At 40.5% G+C, this 20,151-nt stretch overlaps 1 protein-coding gene across 3 annotated transcripts in view; it reads right to left on the reverse strand.

Annotated features, from left to right (window-relative positions):
- The window catches only part of tpcn2 (two pore segment channel 2), a 55,465-nt gene that overhangs the window by 19,603 nt on the left and 15,711 nt on the right, over window positions 1–20,151 (reverse strand). For 2 of the 3 annotated variants that reach the window (XR_015760089.1, XM_087996252.1), the window contains exons 8-17: window positions 18,984–19,083; window positions 17,548–17,613; window positions 15,295–15,359; window positions 9,355–9,458; window positions 8,818–8,902; window positions 7,272–7,358; window positions 6,875–6,994; window positions 2,093–2,152; window positions 1,858–1,986; window positions 561–610 (exon numbers count right to left, since the gene is read on the reverse strand). Coding sequence is in view for 2 of the 3 variants with exons in the window: in XM_087996252.1 (XP_087852378.1) it covers window positions 561–610; window positions 1,858–1,986; window positions 2,093–2,152; window positions 6,875–6,994; window positions 7,272–7,358; window positions 8,818–8,902; window positions 9,355–9,458; window positions 15,295–15,359; window positions 17,548–17,613; window positions 18,984–19,083 (866 nt within the window). In the remaining variant the exon portion in view is untranslated. The remainder of the gene's footprint in view (window positions 1–560; window positions 611–1,857; window positions 1,987–2,092; window positions 2,153–6,874; window positions 6,995–7,271; window positions 7,359–8,817; window positions 8,903–9,354; window positions 9,459–15,294; window positions 15,360–17,547; window positions 17,614–18,983; window positions 19,084–20,151) is intronic. The other variant, XM_087996253.1, reaches the window with a different exon arrangement.

Consider the following 20,151-nt stretch of genomic DNA (forward strand, 5'->3'; position numbering starts at 1 on the left):
CCTAACTCAGTGTTCACTTGACTGGACAAGTTTAAAGACCAATTGAAGTCATTGAAAGCATCTCATTTCAATCATAGCAGTAAACCTCTTGCATCAATGATGCCCAAACTGAAAATGTCACCCAAGTTTCAATTTGGTTTTTTTGGAGTTCATTCTAACACTCCAGAAAAAAAATTTAGGTACTGGCAAAAGGTGAGTAGTAATTTGATAGGAAAAATTTGGGAGCGCTACAATGCCAAGACTTTTTAAATGCTTTTAGAAAGCAAAAGAATTTTAAATCATAAACGTCAAAACATTCTGCTACTTCTTAAAAACAAGAATGAGACAAATTTAATGCACAAATGTCATATGAAAAGATTTTTCATGCAGGGATAAATTTTTATTCTTCATCTCCTGTAGAATCCATCCTTTTACAAGGTCACTTTGTGGCCAGGAAATTATTCAAGAGTGGAAATTGCAGGTTGTGCGCTTTCAGGAATACAAAAATCACAATTTTTTCTTCAAATTCAAGAAAGAGGTCATAAATTTGTGACAAGGTGAAAGTTAAAGAAACAACATACCACCCTGGACGAGGCCAACCATACTGCACAAGAGAGGACAGTTGCAGAATCTAAAAAACCAAATCAAAACCATGAAGTTTCCTTTTACAAAACTTAAATGATAGCCATCCAAAGTAACTGTTTTTTTTTTTAAAAGGAGGACCAAAAGCCCGAGTTTGGGAAGTCACATCTGGATTAAAACAAAGCTGCCACTTGCACATGGAGATCTGGTCTAGTGTTTTTCTGGCTGAGAAGAGAAAGACAGATGGTTGCTAAGGCTTCTGATTCTTTATCTCCAAGGACTGCTCCATCTCCTAAATATTTAGGCATTTTACAGTATACATCTGTAAATAGGCAAAACCTCAGCTGTTATTTGCTAGCCTACTATCCCTCTCTCCTCACTTGAGCAGGAGACTGACATCTTACCCATGATGCAACTGGCAACGAGGGTAATTATAATCTCAGTTCTGAATAGCAAACTTCAGTTTTGAAGTGCAATCCATCCTCTCTACTGAAGACAGCATAAAAGAGAGAATGGGAAGACTAAAGACAAAAGAACACCAAGGCTTGAGATGATGGTAGGAAAGTGTACCATCATCTCAAGCCTTGGTGTTCTTTTGTCTTTAGTTTGGAGACCAAACTAACTACGATCTTACCGAACGTTTGGGCAGCTTCAGTGGGTTGAATGGCCTACTTCTGTTAATGTCTTTTGGAGAGATCAGCAGCCATCAACAAAATTGCATTTAGTAATGCAAAGCAGCATATTGAACATGTCAATGACACATTCCTACATTAGCAGAGAGATTTTCCTGAGTATTCAAACTTCATTTACTTCACTTATTCACTTATTCACTAATTCTGAATTTTCTAAAAACCTCTGCTCAAATTTAAGTTGCCTTCCTTCAACTTAATTTGTTAAAAATAAACAAACTTTCAAATTCAATATCCATTGACAGCCAAAAAAGAAATACAGATCAAGCTCTTTTCTCTCCTTACAGATGCTGCCAGACTTGGAGATTTTCCAGCATTTTCTTTTGGTTGGAGAAATACAGATCATTCTGCTATAATGAGTCTTTTGTTAATGCAAATTCACTATAGCACTATTGACAAATTGGGGACCACTTTCTATAGCACGAACTTTTAAAGCTGTTTATTGGTTTTAAAACAATTCTGGCTCCATTCATTTAAATGGTGCTGTTATTATGCAATTTGCTTGTAAAATGGGATTACACAAGAAAAGAACTACCACGAGAAAGTCAAACTAAGGCATAAACTGCGACTACTATAGACACAGTTGTATAAAAGTCATTACACCTACCAGTAGTATTATAGTCAGAAGCCCATCAAATAGGTTGCTTTTGTATGAGCAATAACCTTTAATGCCCAACGCAAAGATTTTCACTGCCATTTCCAAAAGATAGTACAGGGAAAAGGATCCATTCACAATCTACAAAACCCAGTAAGACAACAATTACTTGCTCAGCAACATTGCCAAATAGAAGTGAAAATAACTGCTTGATAAAAAAAATACATTTGCAGCAAAAGCTACTTACGCCAGAAAAGAAACCATCACGTTCAGAGATAGGTGTTTCTGCATCATGCACCAAAGTAACCTGTTAAAAACACTCGCATGAAAATCTTGAAACACTCACTCATTCTTCCCATCACCATTGATACGACATGCAAACTCCTCTAGAAAGTTCTCTCTCAGAGTGCTCACTAATAGAGTCATATAGAGTCAGAGAGATGTACAGCATGGAAACAGACCCTTAGAACATAGAAGAATACAGCGCAGTACAGGCCCTTTGGCCCTCGATGTTGTGCCGATCCAAGCCCACCTAACCTATACTAACCCACTATCCTCCATATACCTATCCAATGCTCGCTTAAATGCCCATAAAGAGGGAGAGTCCACCACTGCTACTGGCAGGGCATTCCATGAACTTACGACTCGCTGAGTGAAGAACCTACCCCTAACTTCAGTCCTATATCTACCCCCCCTTAATTTAAAGCTATGCCCCCTTGTAATACCCGACTCCATACGCGGGAAAAGGTTCACACTGTCAACCCTATCTAACCCCCTAATCATCTTGTACACCTCAATCAAGTCACCCCTAAACCTTCTTTTCTCTAATGAAAACAGCCCCAAGTGCCTCAGTCTTTCCTCATACGATCTTCCTTCCATACCAGGCAACATCCTGGTAAACCTCCTCTGCACCCGTTCCAGTGCCTCCACATCCTTCCTATAGTATGGCGACCAAAACTGCACACAATATTCCAGATGCGGCCGCACCAGAGTCTTATAAAACTGCATCATGACCTCAGGACTCCGGAACTCAATTCCTCTACCAATAAAAGCCAGTACGCCATATGCCTTCCTCACCGCACTATTTACCTGGGTGGCAACTTTCAGAGATCTGTGTACATGGACACCAAGATCCCTCTGCTCATCCACACTACCAAGTATCCGACCATTAGCCCAGTACCCCATCTTTTTGTTATTCTTCCCAAAGTGAATCACCTCGCACTTAGCTACATTGAATTCCATTTGCCACCTTTCTGCCCAGCTCTGCAGCTTCTCTATATCCTGCTGTAACCTGCCACATCCTTCCTCACTGTCAACAACTCCTCCGACTTTCCTATCATCCGCAAACTTGCTCACCCAACCTTCTAACCCCTCTTCCAGATCATTAATAAAAATGACAAACAGCAATGGTCCCAAAACAGATCCTTGCGGAACACCGCTAGTGACGGCACTCCATGAAGAAACTTTGCCATCAACTACTACCCTCTGTCTTCTTCCATCCAGCCAATTCCTAATCCAAACCTCCAACTCGCCCTCAATGCCATATCTCCGTATTTTCTGCAGTAGCCTACCATGGGGAACCTTATCAAACGCCTTACTTAAATCCATATATACCACATCTACCGCTTTCCCCTCATCAACCTCCTTCGTCACCTTTTCAAAGAATTCAATAAGATTTGTGAGGCACGACCTGCCCTTCACAAAACCATGCTGACCTTCTGGGTCTTTTCAGTTTTTTTTCCTCCCAGTCTTATACCCCCAAAGTATCTGATATTTAATTGGTGTTAATATTGCCAAACTACTAAAATTCAGACTTGACTAGAGTTTGATATTTTGTGCATAGTTTAAACTAATTGGCCGAATTTGAATTTGTTTTTTTTAATCTCCAGGCAACCTAGCTACTCGAGCTGTTCAACCAAATGTTATATTGTTACCTTGTTCAGAACACTTGGTGCTGTTTAAGAATGAAAAGCTAGCAGAACTGCATTAAAGGTACAGTACTCCTTACACCTTCATAACACCACATTCCATTCTACAATCCTCCTAAACCCACTTTTGTGGGTAGAGGCTTCCAAACCTCCTGTTTAGTTCTAAAAGGTCAATGGTTGGAATGATAGGAGCAAATTACTGCAGGTGCTAGAATATGTACTCAAAATAAAAAATGCTGAAACCTACAGCAGATCACAGTGCATCCATGGAGACAGCAAGCTAACGTTTCTTGTCTAGGTAAGAGGCAATAGGCGCAGGAGCAGGCCATTTGGCCCTTCGAGCCTGCACCACCATTCATTATGATCATCCACAATCAGTATCCAGTTCCTGCTTATCCCTATACCCCTGATTCCACTATCTTTAAGAGCTCTATCCATCTCTTTCTTGAAAGTATGGAGGGGTTTGACCTCCACTGCCCTCTGGGGCAGATCATTCCACACACCCACCACTCTCTGGGTGAAGAAGTTTCTCCTCAACTCTGTTCTAAATGGCCTACCCCTTATTTTTAAAAAGGAGTCCTCTGGTTCTGGAGTCACCCATCAGTGGAAAAAAGATTCCTGCCTCCAGACTGTCCAAACCTTTAATTTTATACGTCTCAATCAGATCGCCTCATCTTTCTAAACTTGTGTATACAAGCCCAGTCGCTCCAATCTTTCAACATATGATAGTCCCACCATTCTGGGAATTGACCTCGCAAACCTACCCTGCACTCCCTCAAACTGAAATGTCCTTCCTCAAAATTTGGAGATCAAAACTGCACACAATATTCCAGGTGCAGTCTCACCAGGGCCCTGTACAGCTGCAGAAGGACCTCTTTGCTCCTAGACTCAATTCCTCTTGTTAGGCCAACATGCCATTGAAGAAGGGCTTATGCCCGAAACGTCGATTCTCCTGTTCCTTGGATGCTGCCTGACCTGCTGCACTTTTCCAAAAACACATTTTCAGCATGCCATTAGCTAGCTTCACTGCCTGCTGTACCTGCATGCTTGCTTTCATTGGTGTACAAGAACACCTGGATCTTGTTGTACTGCCCCTTTACCTAACTTGACTCCATTTAGAGTAATCTGCTGTCCTGTTCTTGCCACCAAAGTGGATAACCACACATTTATCCATATTAAACTGCATCTGCCATGCATCCGTCCACTCACCTAGCCTGTCCAAGTCACCCTGTATTCTCAAATCCTCCTCACATTTCACCCTGCCACCCAGCTTTGTCATCAGCAAATTTGCTAATATTACTTTTTAATGCCTTCATCTAGATCATTGATGTGGTCCCAGCACCGAACCACGTGGTGCCTCACTGGTCACTGCCATTCCGAATGGGACCCGTTTATCACTGTTTCCTGTCAGCCAGCCAATTTTCAATCCAAGTCAGTACCTTGCCCCCAATACCATGTGCCTTAATTTTGCTCACTAATCTCCTACGTGGTACCTTATCAAAAACTCAAAGTCCAGGTGCATGACATCCACTGGCTCTCCTTTGTCTATCTTCATAGTTACAACCTCAAACAATTCCAGAAGATTAGTCAAGCACGATTTCCCCTTCATAACTCAATGCAGATGCTGACCTATTGTATCATCTTTTATAATAGATTCCAGCATCTTTCCACCACTGATGTCAGGCTAACCAGTCTATAAATTCCCCGTTTTCTCTCTCCCTCCCTTGAAAAGTGAGGCAACATTAGCCACCCTCCAATCCGCAAGAACTGATTCTGAATCAACAAAACATTGTAATATAATTACCAATGCGTCCATGATTTCTACAGCCACCTCCTTAAGTACCCTGAGATGCAGCCCTCAGACTAACAGTCTACCCAATACATTTTCTGCCTAATACAAAATTCCCTTCAGTTCATCCATTACCCTAGGTCCTTCAGCCACTATTACATCTGGGAGATTGAGTGCGTTCCCCAGTGAAGACAGATCCAAAGTACCTATTCAAATCTTCTGCCATTTCCCCATAAAAAATTCACCTGTTTGTCTTCAAGAGCCCAATTTTAGTCTTAACTAAAAAGCTTTTACTATTCTCTATTTTTTTCTCCACGTATTGCCTTTTTAGTTATCCTCTGCTACTCTTTCAAAGTTTCCCAGTCCCCTGGCTTCCCACTCATCTTTGCTATGTTATACTTCTCTTATCTTTATACAGTCCTTAACTGTCCTGAGCTGAAGGGTCAGAATTGAAACATTGGCTTGCTTCTGCCATGGACACTCTGACCCACTGTGATCTTTAGTGAATAGTGACATTTCAGCTTTTATTTCTCACAAAACATTCAAGATCAAATAAGAAGTTCAAGTTGGGAGCAAGAGCTGCCAGCTTGATCCCATCTTTGCAATGCTTGGTTTATTTAGAAGCTTTTATTTAGAATTGGGACAGGGAAGTTACTCTCAAACATGATTAATTTATTGTGTAACATTGTCTTGCTAAGACTCATTGTTACAGCGAATCTGAGAATGCAACTTTTTAAGAAATGTTTTGTGATTTACACAAAGAAGTGAAACTATCATGGTCATTCGAACAGATGAAAGACTCAGACAATCAAGGTATTTTTCAATGTATAATTTCAGTTACATCACACTGTAAACTTTTGCTATAAATGCCGTGTCTTACAATTGTGTCCTCCGCAACCACCTGATGAAGGAGCGTCGCTCCGAAAGCTAGTGCTTCCAATTAAACCTGTTGGACTATAACCTGGTGTTGTATGGTTTTTAAACTTTGTACACCCCAGTCCAACACCAGCATCTCCAAATTATGAAATAACTTGGACACACAAAGGATTGCAGAACAACAACTTCTGCTTATGCAATTCTTTCACAAGGCATGGTACCAAATGGAGTTCAGGTTACCAGCAAAATTTGCATCACAGTTAACCTTACTTTTTCCTCCCCCTCAAAACCTATCCATTCAGACACATTATGACACCTCTGGAGCAGGGTGAGCTAGAGACCAGTGACCAGGACACTATCTTTGCACCGCAACTACCCTTTCAGATACAAATCTAAAACTACATTGGGTATCATGGCAATAAAAAAGTTAACTTACAAAAATGCAAATCAGATGCACCGCAACCATTAGGTTTCCAAAGTAATCCACAAACCGATGGCTGAACAGAGTCTGGAGCTTTTGCAAGAAAACAGATCGATACACTGGTTTTGGCGGATACTGAAGGAAAAAAACAACATTTTTTGTACCGGTAGAAATGCGTAATAAGTTTGCTTTTAAATTTCTTAAATTTTAGTCTGAATTATAAAAATCTTGATGTAATAAAATTTAAAGCACTTTAATGGAAAAAGCAACTGCAGTATACTCAATCCGCAGGTATTTCTGATGAAAGACATTAAATGCCAGGTATCCTCCACAGAATTAGGTTGGCATTTCAAGCCCAGGGACTGATACCAGTTTCAAAATTAAATATGCATTCAAAATCGAACTAAATTACCTCTCTCATTGTCTCTTTGTGCAATTCATCAAAGAGTGCACGAAACTGTTCTGCTGTAACACAGTTATGAGTGAATGCCTTCACTTGCTGCAAAAAGCAAAAAAAGATTTTAAATGAACAAACATAGCACAAGGGCATAAGCAACCAAAAGGGTTAACACAAGGAAGTGCACTAAGCAGTGACCATTTTAATTTCATTTGGCACAAGCAAATAAAACAAGCCTGAACCTCAATGGAATGAAACCTAATATCGAGACCTCCTTCAGGTCTCTAAAGTTGTCCCTCATGCCAATGTAACTTGTACCAAGTTACTCTCAAGCAAGATTAATTTATTGTTTAAAGACAAGAGCCTCTTCTGATTAGACCATCATGCTGAACAAGCAGACCCTTAGATGCAAGGACTGTGGTAGTACATCCACCAGAGAGATCTTGTAACACTAAGCTGTGGTGAGGATTTATTTTCAATTAATTAATTGTAGATGTGTTGCAGAAAATTTTTAAAAGGAGAATTATTTCAAACTTTTTCCAGAGTCATTCAGGTTGTGGTTGAAAGCACCTCCCTCCAGACTAAGAAAATTGCCATCCAAGAGATAATAATCTCCAAAATAAAAGTCAAAGGCTAAGTCTTGCACCTTAAAGCTTTCCCTAAATCAGTTGACATAACAGAACATGGAATCAGATCCAGTCAAAACAGAAATACCAGGGTTGCCAACTGAGTTCACTTACGATTTTCCTACATTCCACTTGTAGAGTCTTAGGGTAAAAAGATATCGACAAACTGGGGATTAAATTTCAGCGAATCTACTCCAGATGAACATTTAATAACCTTTCAGTTTCCAAGAATTTTAGAACATGATATGCATTTGTAAGTGTTTCAGAAAATATAAAAAATGTAACAAGCCACATGGGGAGATATTAGAGTAGACAACCAACCTAATAGGCATGTTAAGTGGTCAAAAGGAGATGAGGGTGCAGATGTTTGGGGAGGACATTGTGGAATTTCAGGCTTCAGCAGCTGAAAACATACAGTACCCAACAGGTTCAAAATACAACCATGTAAATAGTGAAAAGTTTAAAAACCATGAGGAGGCGTAGAGCCGGAGAGTTCAACAACGAGGACAAGAGTTCTAAAATATGAAACCAAGACTTGTTTGACTTGGCAAGAATTGGGATAATAAGTACTCAGAACTTGCTGCAGATTTGGAAGGCATCTGTTGAAAAGTCAGAGGCCAAGACATGAACCAGGGAAAGCCTAATAGTTAAATCCATAAGTAGCAATGGCACAAGCTGTCAGACAAAACACTGGATTGGCAAACAGTTCAGCTCTAGACTGACAGCAAGAGGGATGATGTCAATGGCTAGGGTATATCATCTTTGGTCCCCACCTAAAGCTAAGGGCTTCATGAGTATTTCTTTGAAGTAAATTTTGGCTCATGTGACTACAAGAACAAAATGGGGAGGCAGTCAGCATTGCCATCATATTTGTGGAAAAGATCCACCAAATCATCCCTTATATCTCAGCTCTACAAAAAAAAACATTTATTCACCTTTATCATTTCTTGCTTGTGCGCTGAAGACATTTTCACTTTCTGCAGGACTTGCAGCACTGTGTTGGTGCTCACAGTCATTCTACTGATTTGAAAAAAAAAAGGGCCATTTTAAAACCATTTAATTGTAGACATCAAGCATTCTACTTGCGATCTTGGCATAAAAGTGGAGTTTCCATCCCCATTCAATCGACAAAGTGGGCATTTTGGCAATGTCTCAAACTTTAGTGCCAATCACCATCCATCTGTCCACTCATTCACATCTTGCATCAACTCCAGATTCAGCCAGAGCACTGCATTTTTGACATCTAGTCCATTTTTCATTCTCCAAAACATCTCATTTCAAATCACAGTATAAAGTCAGATTTTTCCTTTCAGCCTGTCAAAAATTGCAATATCGTAGCTACCTTCAATCAACGCTCAAGTCATAAAAATATGGTGCAAATTTAAATGATTCAGCAATGGGATACATTTCAAGCATGTTGCTTTTGAAACAAATTCACAACAAATCTCTTAAAAAGTATTCACTAATCTTACATAGAACCTCTTCTTCCAGCTTTGCTTGGACTCTCACAGCAAAGCACCTCAAATGCTCCTCGAATTCCCAAGCATCTTCGAATTAACGATGTCTGAATTGAACTCTGAAGAAAAAAAAAAAAATCAGCAATAACTACTTATAGTAATTCAAAATTTCAAGAGTAGAAAATCCTGTGATACAGTAATTTATTTTCCCCATTTGGTTCCTTCACTCAATTTAAGGTGCATTGAGGTGATATCAAGCCAAATTAATCTTCATTCTAGATAGGAGCAAACCACTACAAATGCTGGAAACTGTACTGAAAACAGTATATACTGCAGCTCTCAGCAAGTCAGGCAGCATCCATGCAGAGAAAGTGGTGAGTTTCAAGGTTGATCTAAGGGGAGCTGGGGCACAGAAACAGGGTGGGGAGGTATGGATAGGTGAACACGGGCAGAGGGTATGACCTAGTTGGTCAGGACAAGTCAGGTCAGGTCAATGAGAGGAATGGAAGGAGGGAGTAGGGGCTAGAAGGGAGTTTGGTGATGGGAAGGGAAGTTATTTGAAATGAGGACTCAAATGTAGAGTCCTCTGCACCGTAGGCTGCCCAGGTGGAAAAGGAGGAGGTGTTGTTCCTCCAAATTGCCTTCCCATCACCTGTCTCCCTTCCCAGCCCCTCCCCTCCAGCCAGCCACCAACAGGGTTCATTTCTCCCACCAACCCAGGTCACACCCTGTGTTCCCCTATCCCTACTTCATCGCCCTGCCAACCTACCCCTTTTATCTGCAACGCCCCTTACACCCAACCCCAGATCTGAAGTAGTGTTACACCCAATATGTTGATTTCCCCACCTTCTGATGCTGCCTGGTTTGCTACATTCTTCCAGCCTCCTGCTTGTCTACTTTTGGATTCCAGCATCTGCAGTTTTTTGTCTCAAAACAGGGTTAAAGGCAGGATTCTTGGCAGTGTAGCAGAACAAAGGGATCTTGGGGTCTATGTCCCTAGATCCCTCAAAATTGCCACCCAAGTTGACAGGGTTGTTAAAGGCATATGGTGTACTGGCTTTCATTAGCAGGGGGATTGAGTAAGAGCCACAAGATTATGTTGTAGCTCCATAGAGCCCTGGTTAGACCACACTTGGAATATTGTATTCAGTTCTGGTCGCCTCATTGTAGGAGGGAGACTCACTGTTGGTGTGTTGCTTCCCAGGTGCCAGGGCTCATAACATCTTAGATTGTGCTTTCAGGATCAAGGGGGAGCAACCCCAAATCATGGTCCACAGACACCAACAACATAGGTAGGAAAAGGGATGAGGATTTAAGGCAGAAATTCAGGCAGTTAGGGTGGAAACTTTGTGCAATAACAAACAGGGGGTGGGGGGTAGAAAATATGCTCATGGCCTTTGGGAGGGTTAAAGTTAATTCAGCAGGGGGAAGGGAACCCAAATTGTCGTTACAGTGTAAGGAGGTGGAGAGTAGAGAGGTCAGAAATGAAGGTTTCAAGGACGCGAGAGTTCACTGGCAAGTAAGGTGGTTTGAAATGCATCTACTTCAACATCAGGAGCATCAGAATAAGGTGGGTGAACTTGGAGCATGGGTTGATACCTGGGGCTTCAATATTGTGGCCATTTTGGAGATATAGGAAGAGCAGAGTCAGAAAATGTTTGTCGCAGGTTCTAGGATTTAGATGTTAAGTAAGATCAAAGAAGATGGTAAGAAAGGGAGTGGTGTGGCATTATTAGTCAAGGATAGTATTACTGTGGCAGAAAGGACACTTGGACTCATCTACTGAGGTAGTGTGGGCCGAGATTAGAAACAGGAAAGGAAAGGTCACCCTGTTGGGCGTTTTCTATGGGCCTCTGAATAGTCCCAGAGATGTAGAAAAGATAGCAAAAATAATTCTGGATATAAGTGAGTGTAACAGGATAGTTATGGGTGACTTTAACTTTCTAAATATTGACTGTGAATACTGTTGTTTGAGTATTTAGATGGGTCAGTTTTTGTCCAACATGTGCAGGATGGTTTCCTTACACTATATGTAGACACACCAAAAGGGGAGAGGCCTCACTGGATTTGTACTGGGTAATAAACCTGGCCAGGTGTTAGATTTGGAGGTAAATAAACACTTGTGATAGTGATTACAACTCATTGGTGTTTACTTTAGCAATGGAAAGAGATAGGTATATATGCTGCAGAGCAAATGTTATTGCTGTGGGAAAGGTTCTTATGTTGTAATTAGGCAAGATTTAGGATGCATATAATGGGGAAGGAAACTGCAGGGGATGGGCACAACTGAAGTGGGCAGCTTATTCAAGGAACACCTACTGCATGTCCTTGATAAGCATGTACCTGTCAGGCAGGGAGCATGTGGTTGAGCACAAGGACTGTGGTTAAAGTTGAATCTTCTGTCAAGAGTAAGACTGCTTATGTGAAGGTGCAGTTAGGACACTTGAATTAAGTTAACCAGGAAAGATTTGAGTGCACTAAAAACCAGGAGGGGTCGTGAGAAGTCATTGGCAGATAGGATCAAGGAAAACCCTCAAGCTTTCTATGTGTGGATCAGGAATAAAAAGGATAAATAGACAAAGATCAAGGCCAATCAAGGATAGCAGTGGGAAGCTGCGTGTGAAGTCAGAAGATAAGGGAGGCACTAAATGAATTTTGTCATTATTTACACTGGAAAAAGACCAATATTGTTGAGGAGAATACAGAGATACAGACTACTAGACTAGGTGGGATTGAGGTTCAAGGAGGTGATATTAGCAATTCTGCAAGTGTGAAAATAGATTAATTCCTTGGGCCGAATTTCTCTTAGGGTTCTCTGGGAAGCCAGGGAGGAGACCGCACAAACTTTGGCATTGATTTTTATGTCATCATTGTCTACAAGATGAATGCCAGAAGACTGGGAGGTGGCAAATGCTGTCCCCTTGTTCAAGGAGGGGAGTAGAGACAACCTGGTAATTATAGACCAGTGAACCTTACTTCGGTTGTGGGTAAAGTGTTGGAAAAGGTTATCATCTTGATGATGAAGTTGATTAGGGATAGTCAACATGGTTTTGTGAAGGGTAGGTCGTGCCTCACAAACTTTGAGTTCTTCGAGATGGTAACCAAACGGGTGGATAAGGGTAAAGTGGCTGATGTGGTGTATATGGATTTAAATAAGGCATTTGATAAAGGTTCCCCACAGTAGGCTATTGTGCAAAATACAGAGGCAGGGGATTGAGGGCGATTTAGCAGTTTGGATCAAAGTCAAAAAGACGACAGAATGGTGGTTGATGGGTAATGTTCATCCTGGAGTTCAATTACTAGTGGTGTACCACAAGGATTTGTTTTGGGGCCACTGCTGCTTGTCATTTTTATAAATGACCTGGTTGATGGCATAGCAGAATTAGTAAATTTGCAGAAGGTTGGTAGAGTTGTGAATAGTGTCAGGTTACAGAAGGACATAGATAAGCTGCAGAGCTGGGCTGAGAGGTGGCAAATGGAGTTTCATGTGGAAAAGTGGGAGGTGATTCACTTTAGAAGGAGCAACAGGAATGCAGAGTCCTGGGCTAATGGTAAGGTTCTTGGTAGTGTAGATAAGCAGGGAGATCTCAGTGTCCATGTACATAGATCCCTGAAAGTTGTCACCCAGGTTGATAGGCTGTTAAGGCATACAGTGTGTTAGCTTCACTGGTAGAGAAAGAGTGTTTCGGAACCATGCTGCATCTGTACAAAACTCTGGTGCGGCCGCACCTGGACTATTGCGTACATTTCTGGTTGCCACATTATAGGAAGGATGTGGAAGTTTTGGAAAGGGTTCAAAAGGAGATTTACTGTGATGTTGCCTGGTATGGAAGGAAGGTCTTGTGGACGAAAGGCTGAGGGACTTGAGAATGTTGTCATGGGAGAAGGTTGAGGAGATGTGACTTAATTAAGACATACAAGCTGATCAGAGGATGAGATAGGGTGGACAGAGCCTTTTTCCTCAGATGGTAATGACTAGCATGAGTGGATGTAGCTTCAAATTGAGTGGGGACAGATGTCAGAGGTAGTTCCTTTACCCAGTAGTAAGTGGGGGTAATGGAAATGCACTGCCTGCAACAGTAGTAGACTTGCCAACTTCAAGGGCATTTAAACGGTCATTAGATAAACATATGGATGAAATTGTAATAGTGTAGGACAGATGGGCTTCAGATTGTTGCGCCAACCTGTTGAACTAGGGGGCTGAAGGGCCTATATGCGATGTTCTGTGAAATCATGCCTAACCACACTTCAGGAAGAATAGAGAGTGCTGTGCAGTGAAATAGAAAACAGAGGTGATCCTGGACCTGTAAAATTACAGTTCAGCTGAATGATCAAAACATTTCATACTGCTAATTTTTAGCATGAGCTGGCAATCTCAACTTCATGCAAGCCCTTATAATAAAAAAAGTTACAATAACTCAATGACTAATCCATTTTATGGGGGGGGGGGGGGGGGGGGGGGAAGAGAGAGAAAGAGAGAAAGTGCCCTTCAACTTAAAGTTTGAGCTAAAAGCAAAGAAAAGGTGTACCACTAATATTTATGATGTTTATAAAGGCCAAAATTAGAGATCTTCTGAAAGCTGAAAGAAAAACCAGAGATATACATGTATTGCCAAAAAATTTCAAAATCCAAAAAAATCCTTGATTGACTCGGAACTAAAAACTTACTCTTTAGTTAAAGGTCTTGGCTTTTGAAATTCAACAACCTGGAATAAAAATTCTGCCTTAGCTGACTTTTCCACAATTACTGTTGGGGTTATTGTTAGATTTAAGAAAAGAAAAACATTTCATATTGAGATTCAATTGAATATATAGCAAGTTAAAGAGTTTCTTTTCATACTCAAAGCAGTTACGCAAAATTCTCAAGTACCAGTAAACCTGTTGAGACTGAAAAGGTTGGTCCTCAATAACAGCTAGAGAATCTCAGGCACTACCACCTCAAGCTGTACAGTTCAATATAACCAGGAGAGCATTTAATTTAATAGAGGCTGTGGTAAAACTTCTAGAAGTTCAGAGCAGAATTTGGTTTGTAATTTGAAATGTTGGCAACAAGTTGAATGATAAGTAAATAATTCTACTTTAAGAAATAAGTTTCTCCTCTTTTTAAAAAAAAAGATGTCCTCAAATTTTTTGTTGAAAACAAGATGCTCGTAACACTTCAAAAAAATGGCGATATAATTAAAATAATCCAATATTCAAAATCCGTTACCAGACGGACATGCATTCTTTTGTTAGTGCCTTTAAAAGCTACTAAGATACAATGCCTTCAAATAGTTACTCTCACTATTTCATAAAAGTGTTATAAAAATCTCAAAATGCTAAGCATCTGTGTAAAAATGCCATCTTTCACCTTAAGTTTGAAGTGGACTAAGTCTTGTAAGCAGACACTAAATTTCTCTTCAACCAGATACAAAACATATGCATCACAAATTACACCAATCCCAATTACAAATGGGTAGACCAAGACATGCATTCATGTTTGGTTTACAATCCAGTAATATGAACACTTACAGCAGAGAGACTAATCACTCCCTAAATTTAAAAAGTGGGCAGACTCTACTGGTGCACATTGTATGAAGAACTAATCAGGGGAAAACATGGACTATACACTGGGAGAGTCAAAGGAACTATAAACAAGAAGTGAAGGAGCCAATTTACTGCCTTGAATAATAGTTCAGAACAGTCATCCAAAAACTTGGAAGATGAAAATTAAAAAAAAACACATTGAAGTCAAATTTTCTCCAACCTTCAAAATTAAGAGGAATCACTTACTAGATACCCAGTGTGTTTCCTCATTTCTGGATTCAGAATTCTGAAAGTGAACAGTGAAAATAGCCAAACTACACAGTTGGCTGCCTCATTACAGACATGCAATAAATTAAACATGTTGACATTGCTGTGGAAATTCATCTGAAGACAACTGCCATTTTGAAATGCCTAGAACAGATTACTTACCAGTAAATAGCCACGAAATTGGTTGTATATTATCGCAGTCAATAAATTCATTAACAAGTATGTCCCTGAAGGATACAGAAATTAAGCATGTTCAGTTACATGAAAGAATAGATTTTAGAAGACTTTTAGAAGCTGCTAACTTTCAATTAAATGTAGAATCTACCATTACCAGTTACATTACCACTGATTCTTGGGATGGCAGGATTAACAAGAGCAGAGAGAGTCTGGATTATTTAGGAGTATATTCACTTGGGGTTTAAAAGAATGAGAGGATCTTACAGAAACCTATGAAAATTCAAAACAGGACTAGGCAGGATAAATGACTATGGACTCCAGTACCAGGGGTCAGCATAAGGATACAAGATGGGCCATTTAGGACCAAGACACTACTTCACGCAGAGCGTGACAGAATTCGCTGCTTCAGAAAATGGTTAAGGCCAGAACATTGACTTATCAAGTCAGTTGAATATAGATCTTCAGGCTAAAGCATTCAAAGGATACGGGCAGAGGACAGGCACAGGGGACTGAAGTTGGACAATCAGCCATGATCACACTGGTTATCAGACTCAGGATCAAATGGCCTACTCCTGTTCAAATATTCTGGGTTTTTTTTTTAAAAAAAAAGAACAAAAAAAGCATAAAGCTAGTTGCATGAAAGGATCATTCCACATTTTAGAACGTTGGCTAGGCCAGCATTTATCGCCCACAACCCCCAAATGCCCAATAGCAGTTAGAGTCAACGCACTGCTATGGGTCTAGAGCCACATGTCGACGTGACCAGGTAAGGGAAGAAAAATTGGTCCAAAGATAAAGGAACATGAGTGGACCCAGATCAGTTTAGATTAGAGTTAGATTAGATTCCCTCCAGTGTGGAAACAGGCCCTTCAGCCCAACAAGTCTACACTGACCCTCTGAACAGTAACCCACCCAGACCCATTTCCCTCTGACTAATGCACCTAATCCTATTGATAATGTAGCATGGCCAATTCACCTCACCTGCACATCTTTCGGATTGAGAGAGGAAACTGGAGCATCAGGAGGAAACCCATGCAGACACGGGGAGAATGTGCAAACTCCACACAGACAGACAGTCACTCAAGGTTGGAATCAAACCCGGGTCCCTGGCACCGAGGCAGCAGTGCTAACCACTGAACCACCAAGCTGCCCCAACAAATTAATAATGCTTACAAGGTCATCATTAGGCAAGCAGTTCCAAGTCCTAAACAACATGCAGTGGTAACCAAAGACTAAAATACTGATCTGAAGTCAAAATGGCTAAAACTCACACTCCGATACAGAATATTCTATTATATTCACTTATCATTTGGAAAAAGGTGGATGCACATACTCAAATTAAGATGTTTTATGCAGCATCTTTTTACATAACCTACACAGTGTCCCAAACAGGTGAGAGAAAATAATCTTTGGTTTTCTAAGGACTAGTGAGAAATATGCAATGCTTGGGGAAAAAAAAAAAAACAGCAGGCCAGAGGCACTCAAGGCTCTGGTGATGAGCCAACAATGGAGTAAGGGGAGGGGAAAACAAAGGCAAGTACTTGAGGGCCAAAAAAAAAAAAGGTGCTCTTTCTCATTCTGTTAGGTCTTTAGGTTAACTGATACAAAGTTTTTAATGTCACACCTTACAATTTTTTTGTTTTTCCACATCTTTCTGCTCTGACCTGGTCCTTCAGAGTTGCTCACAATGATTTGCTCCTCATGGAAGGCACCAGACCAACTGGCTCACAAATGTCGTCTGATTTATTAGTTAAAAGCAACAACCTACAGCAACTGGCTTTCACCAGATTTTTGGTATTTCACTGGAGTTACAACATCAGCACTGTTCAGCTACCCAAGAGCAAGATAATTTGTAAGGCAGATGGCTGTTGGTGCCCAAAACTCCACCAACTTAACATCCACCAGCTTAACTGCCAGCACATCTCACTTTGTACAGCCTGTTACCATCACCCCCAAACCATCAGGGCAGTGTACAAAAATCTTCCCCTGTTGTTTGAACAAAGAAGTAGTGCAAATGCCACCCACAGTAAGTTTCAGCAACTTGCTTTTTAAGAGAGTACAGCAAATTCCTTCCTCAAATCTTTGTCATAAAATTATCCTTTTACCAATTCGGTCCACAATCAAAAATGAAGGATACATAGTCTGAGTATTACCTGTTCAAATGTTGTTTTAAGGCTTTTAGCTTGCACATTTTTTGTTCAGGGTATGTCTGTACATAAGTTAAAAACAAAGCCTTACCAATAAGACTGAAGGTAATGAAGAACAATGAATAGGCTCGATTGAGTGAATAGGCTGGGATCATCACTATCAGGAGAAAGAGAGAAAGAGAGTGAGTGAGCGAGCAAGCAAGCCAGAAAGCAATGCTGTATCTTTTAATTTCAAATGTCAGATAACCAGAAGTGAAAAACAAATTTAATTATCCAAGAATGACTGTAACCAGGTGACACTATTAAACACCATCCAGACCAAGTGTCGCAGATTCAAAGCTATTTTTGGTCAAACATTACAAAAATTTCTCATGCTACTTAATATTTAGAATCAACATCTATAAAGGGAAAAAAAACCCCACCATTTATTGTTACATTCTCACACCAACTGCAGGAGAGCATTTCCTCCTCAGTTTGAAAGTGCACACAATCTTGCCCCTTTAGTCCAGGTACAAGAACCTTAAAGATCAAGGCCTGGACTTTTGCCAAGTCAGGAATGACACAGGAGCCCTTTAAAAAAGTGGTGGGCGAGTCACAACTGCAACATGCCCAACACTATTCCTGGACCATTTGATTTTCAGGAGTGTCTAAAGACATGGCTGACAGAGGGCACACCATTGCACCCAGCATTTCCAATCTGTCAGACTCCATTGCAGCGATAATATGTACAACTCCACCCATTTTCAGGGAGTGAGGCCTGGTTTTTGAGGAGTTGTGAATCATGTCAGCTCAGTTGTTGTCAACCAAAGTCTGGGACAAGGGTACCTTTCGAAAGGCAATTTCAAGTAGTAGATTCTGTCCATCACATCCCAGTGATTATCCATTCAGTGCAACACCAGGGAAGAATATAGTGCCCTCCTGCCCTTTCTCACTTCACTCATACTCAGTGACCAAGGTTCAAAGAACAGTCACTGACCTTAGCTGTTACTGAAACCAAAACAACGGAGGATTCATAGTAATGGCCTTTGCAAGGCATGGGGTAAAAAAGACAAAGTACATGCAACAAACAAGATAACCTTGGTAGGCAAAGTAGTTTTGAACACTTCCACATACAATCATTGATGCTAGGTCAATTTTATCTCAATATCGGTTCGTTTAAAATTATGAAACTAAAAAAGTATCAAGATATTAAAGTTTCTGAACACCTGCTGACCATTTAATTCAACTGTAGAACAGGTTCAGGGGCTGAATAGCCCAGTCCTCCTAAATTTATTGAGGAAGCAAAGAAGAAGTTAGAACTGATAAAATAGGAAATGATTTATTTGTAAAATATAAATTATAAAGCATTTTATAAAACAAAATGCTACATTTGAAAGATGAATCAGTTATTTCATTACCTGCACTTCATTCAGATAAGATATTAAACCGGTTTCCCTTCAATTGCATTCTATGAATGATCTACATGTCAGGTGGCAATCCAAAAATTTAGTGAGCAGGAAGATTAACATTGAAAACAAAAACCCTTACCATCAGGGTTATTAGCTGTCGTCAGCAGTACTAATAATGAGGTCAAAGATTCCGGCAAATTTCGGAAATAAGTCTTCCACTCTTGATCATCTTCAGCCGTCTGCAGGATGTTTCAAGATTGATTAAAGCAATTTGCACTGAATACACTTTTTAAGATTAGATGACTTACAGTGTGGAAACAGGCCCTTCGGCCCAACAAGTTCCAGACCGACTCTCCAAAGAGCAACCCACCCAGACCCATTCCCCTACATTTACCCCTTCACCTTACACTATGGGCAATTTAGCATGGCCAATTCACCTAACCTGCACATCTTTAGACTGTGGGAGGAAAGTGGAGCAAACCCATGCAGACACGGGGAGAATGTGCAAACTCCACAGACAGTTGCCTGAGGCAGGATTTGAACCCGGGTCTCTGGCACTGTGAGGCAGCAGTGCTGACCACCGTGCCACCGTGCTGCCCAGGTTCCGTAGGCTTTACAATTGTTTGACAAAGTATTAGACCAAATGTAGGGAAACTTGTGCAAAATACATAAGAGGTAGTCATATTCAAAGGTAAAAAGTCTAGTCCTGTTTTTGCCTCAGTAATTCCCTTATAATCAGGTGGTTTGGGAGTCAATTTCTGACTGAAATATCACTGTCTGGAACAATTTTCCAACACAATCGTCACAAACATCCCATTTTTGTTTAAAAGTTCTTCCTCCTTAACTTCTCCCCCCATTCCCTCAACCAAAAAATGTTCTAGTCTTTCAGGAGAATAGAAATTGTTAAATCTAATGGAGAGTTACACAAGTGACTGCCTGGCACTAAGAATTAAATAGAGGCAAGTGACATGACAAGGCTCCAAAATCTAAATATACAAAACTCTCCTCCCTGAAGGCACCTTACCATCACTCAGGCTGGTCCCCACTCCAATTGAGAGCGCAGCAGAGGTTTAAACATGCATCATACTAGGTTTTAAGTTAACCAGCTGACAGAGCTCAAAGAATTCAAGAGTGAAAATGTACAGAAAAAAGTAGAAAACAAGTACAGTGGGTTTCTGATAAATTTCCTTTACAGGTTTTTAAAATAGTTCAGCAGGGAACATTCAGTAACATTATAGCAATAACTAAAATCAGGCATGTGCGCTTGTTTAGTTTTTAAAAAGCTAGAAAAACACCAACCTTGAAAG

Source organism: Chiloscyllium plagiosum, unplaced genomic scaffold (genome assembly GCF_037043375.1).
Source record: "Chiloscyllium plagiosum isolate Xiang-an unplaced genomic scaffold, Cpla_swu_hap1 HiC_scaffold_18, whole genome shotgun sequence".
In the NCBI taxonomy this organism is placed as follows: Eukaryota; Metazoa; Chordata; class Chondrichthyes; order Orectolobiformes; family Hemiscylliidae; genus Chiloscyllium; species Chiloscyllium plagiosum.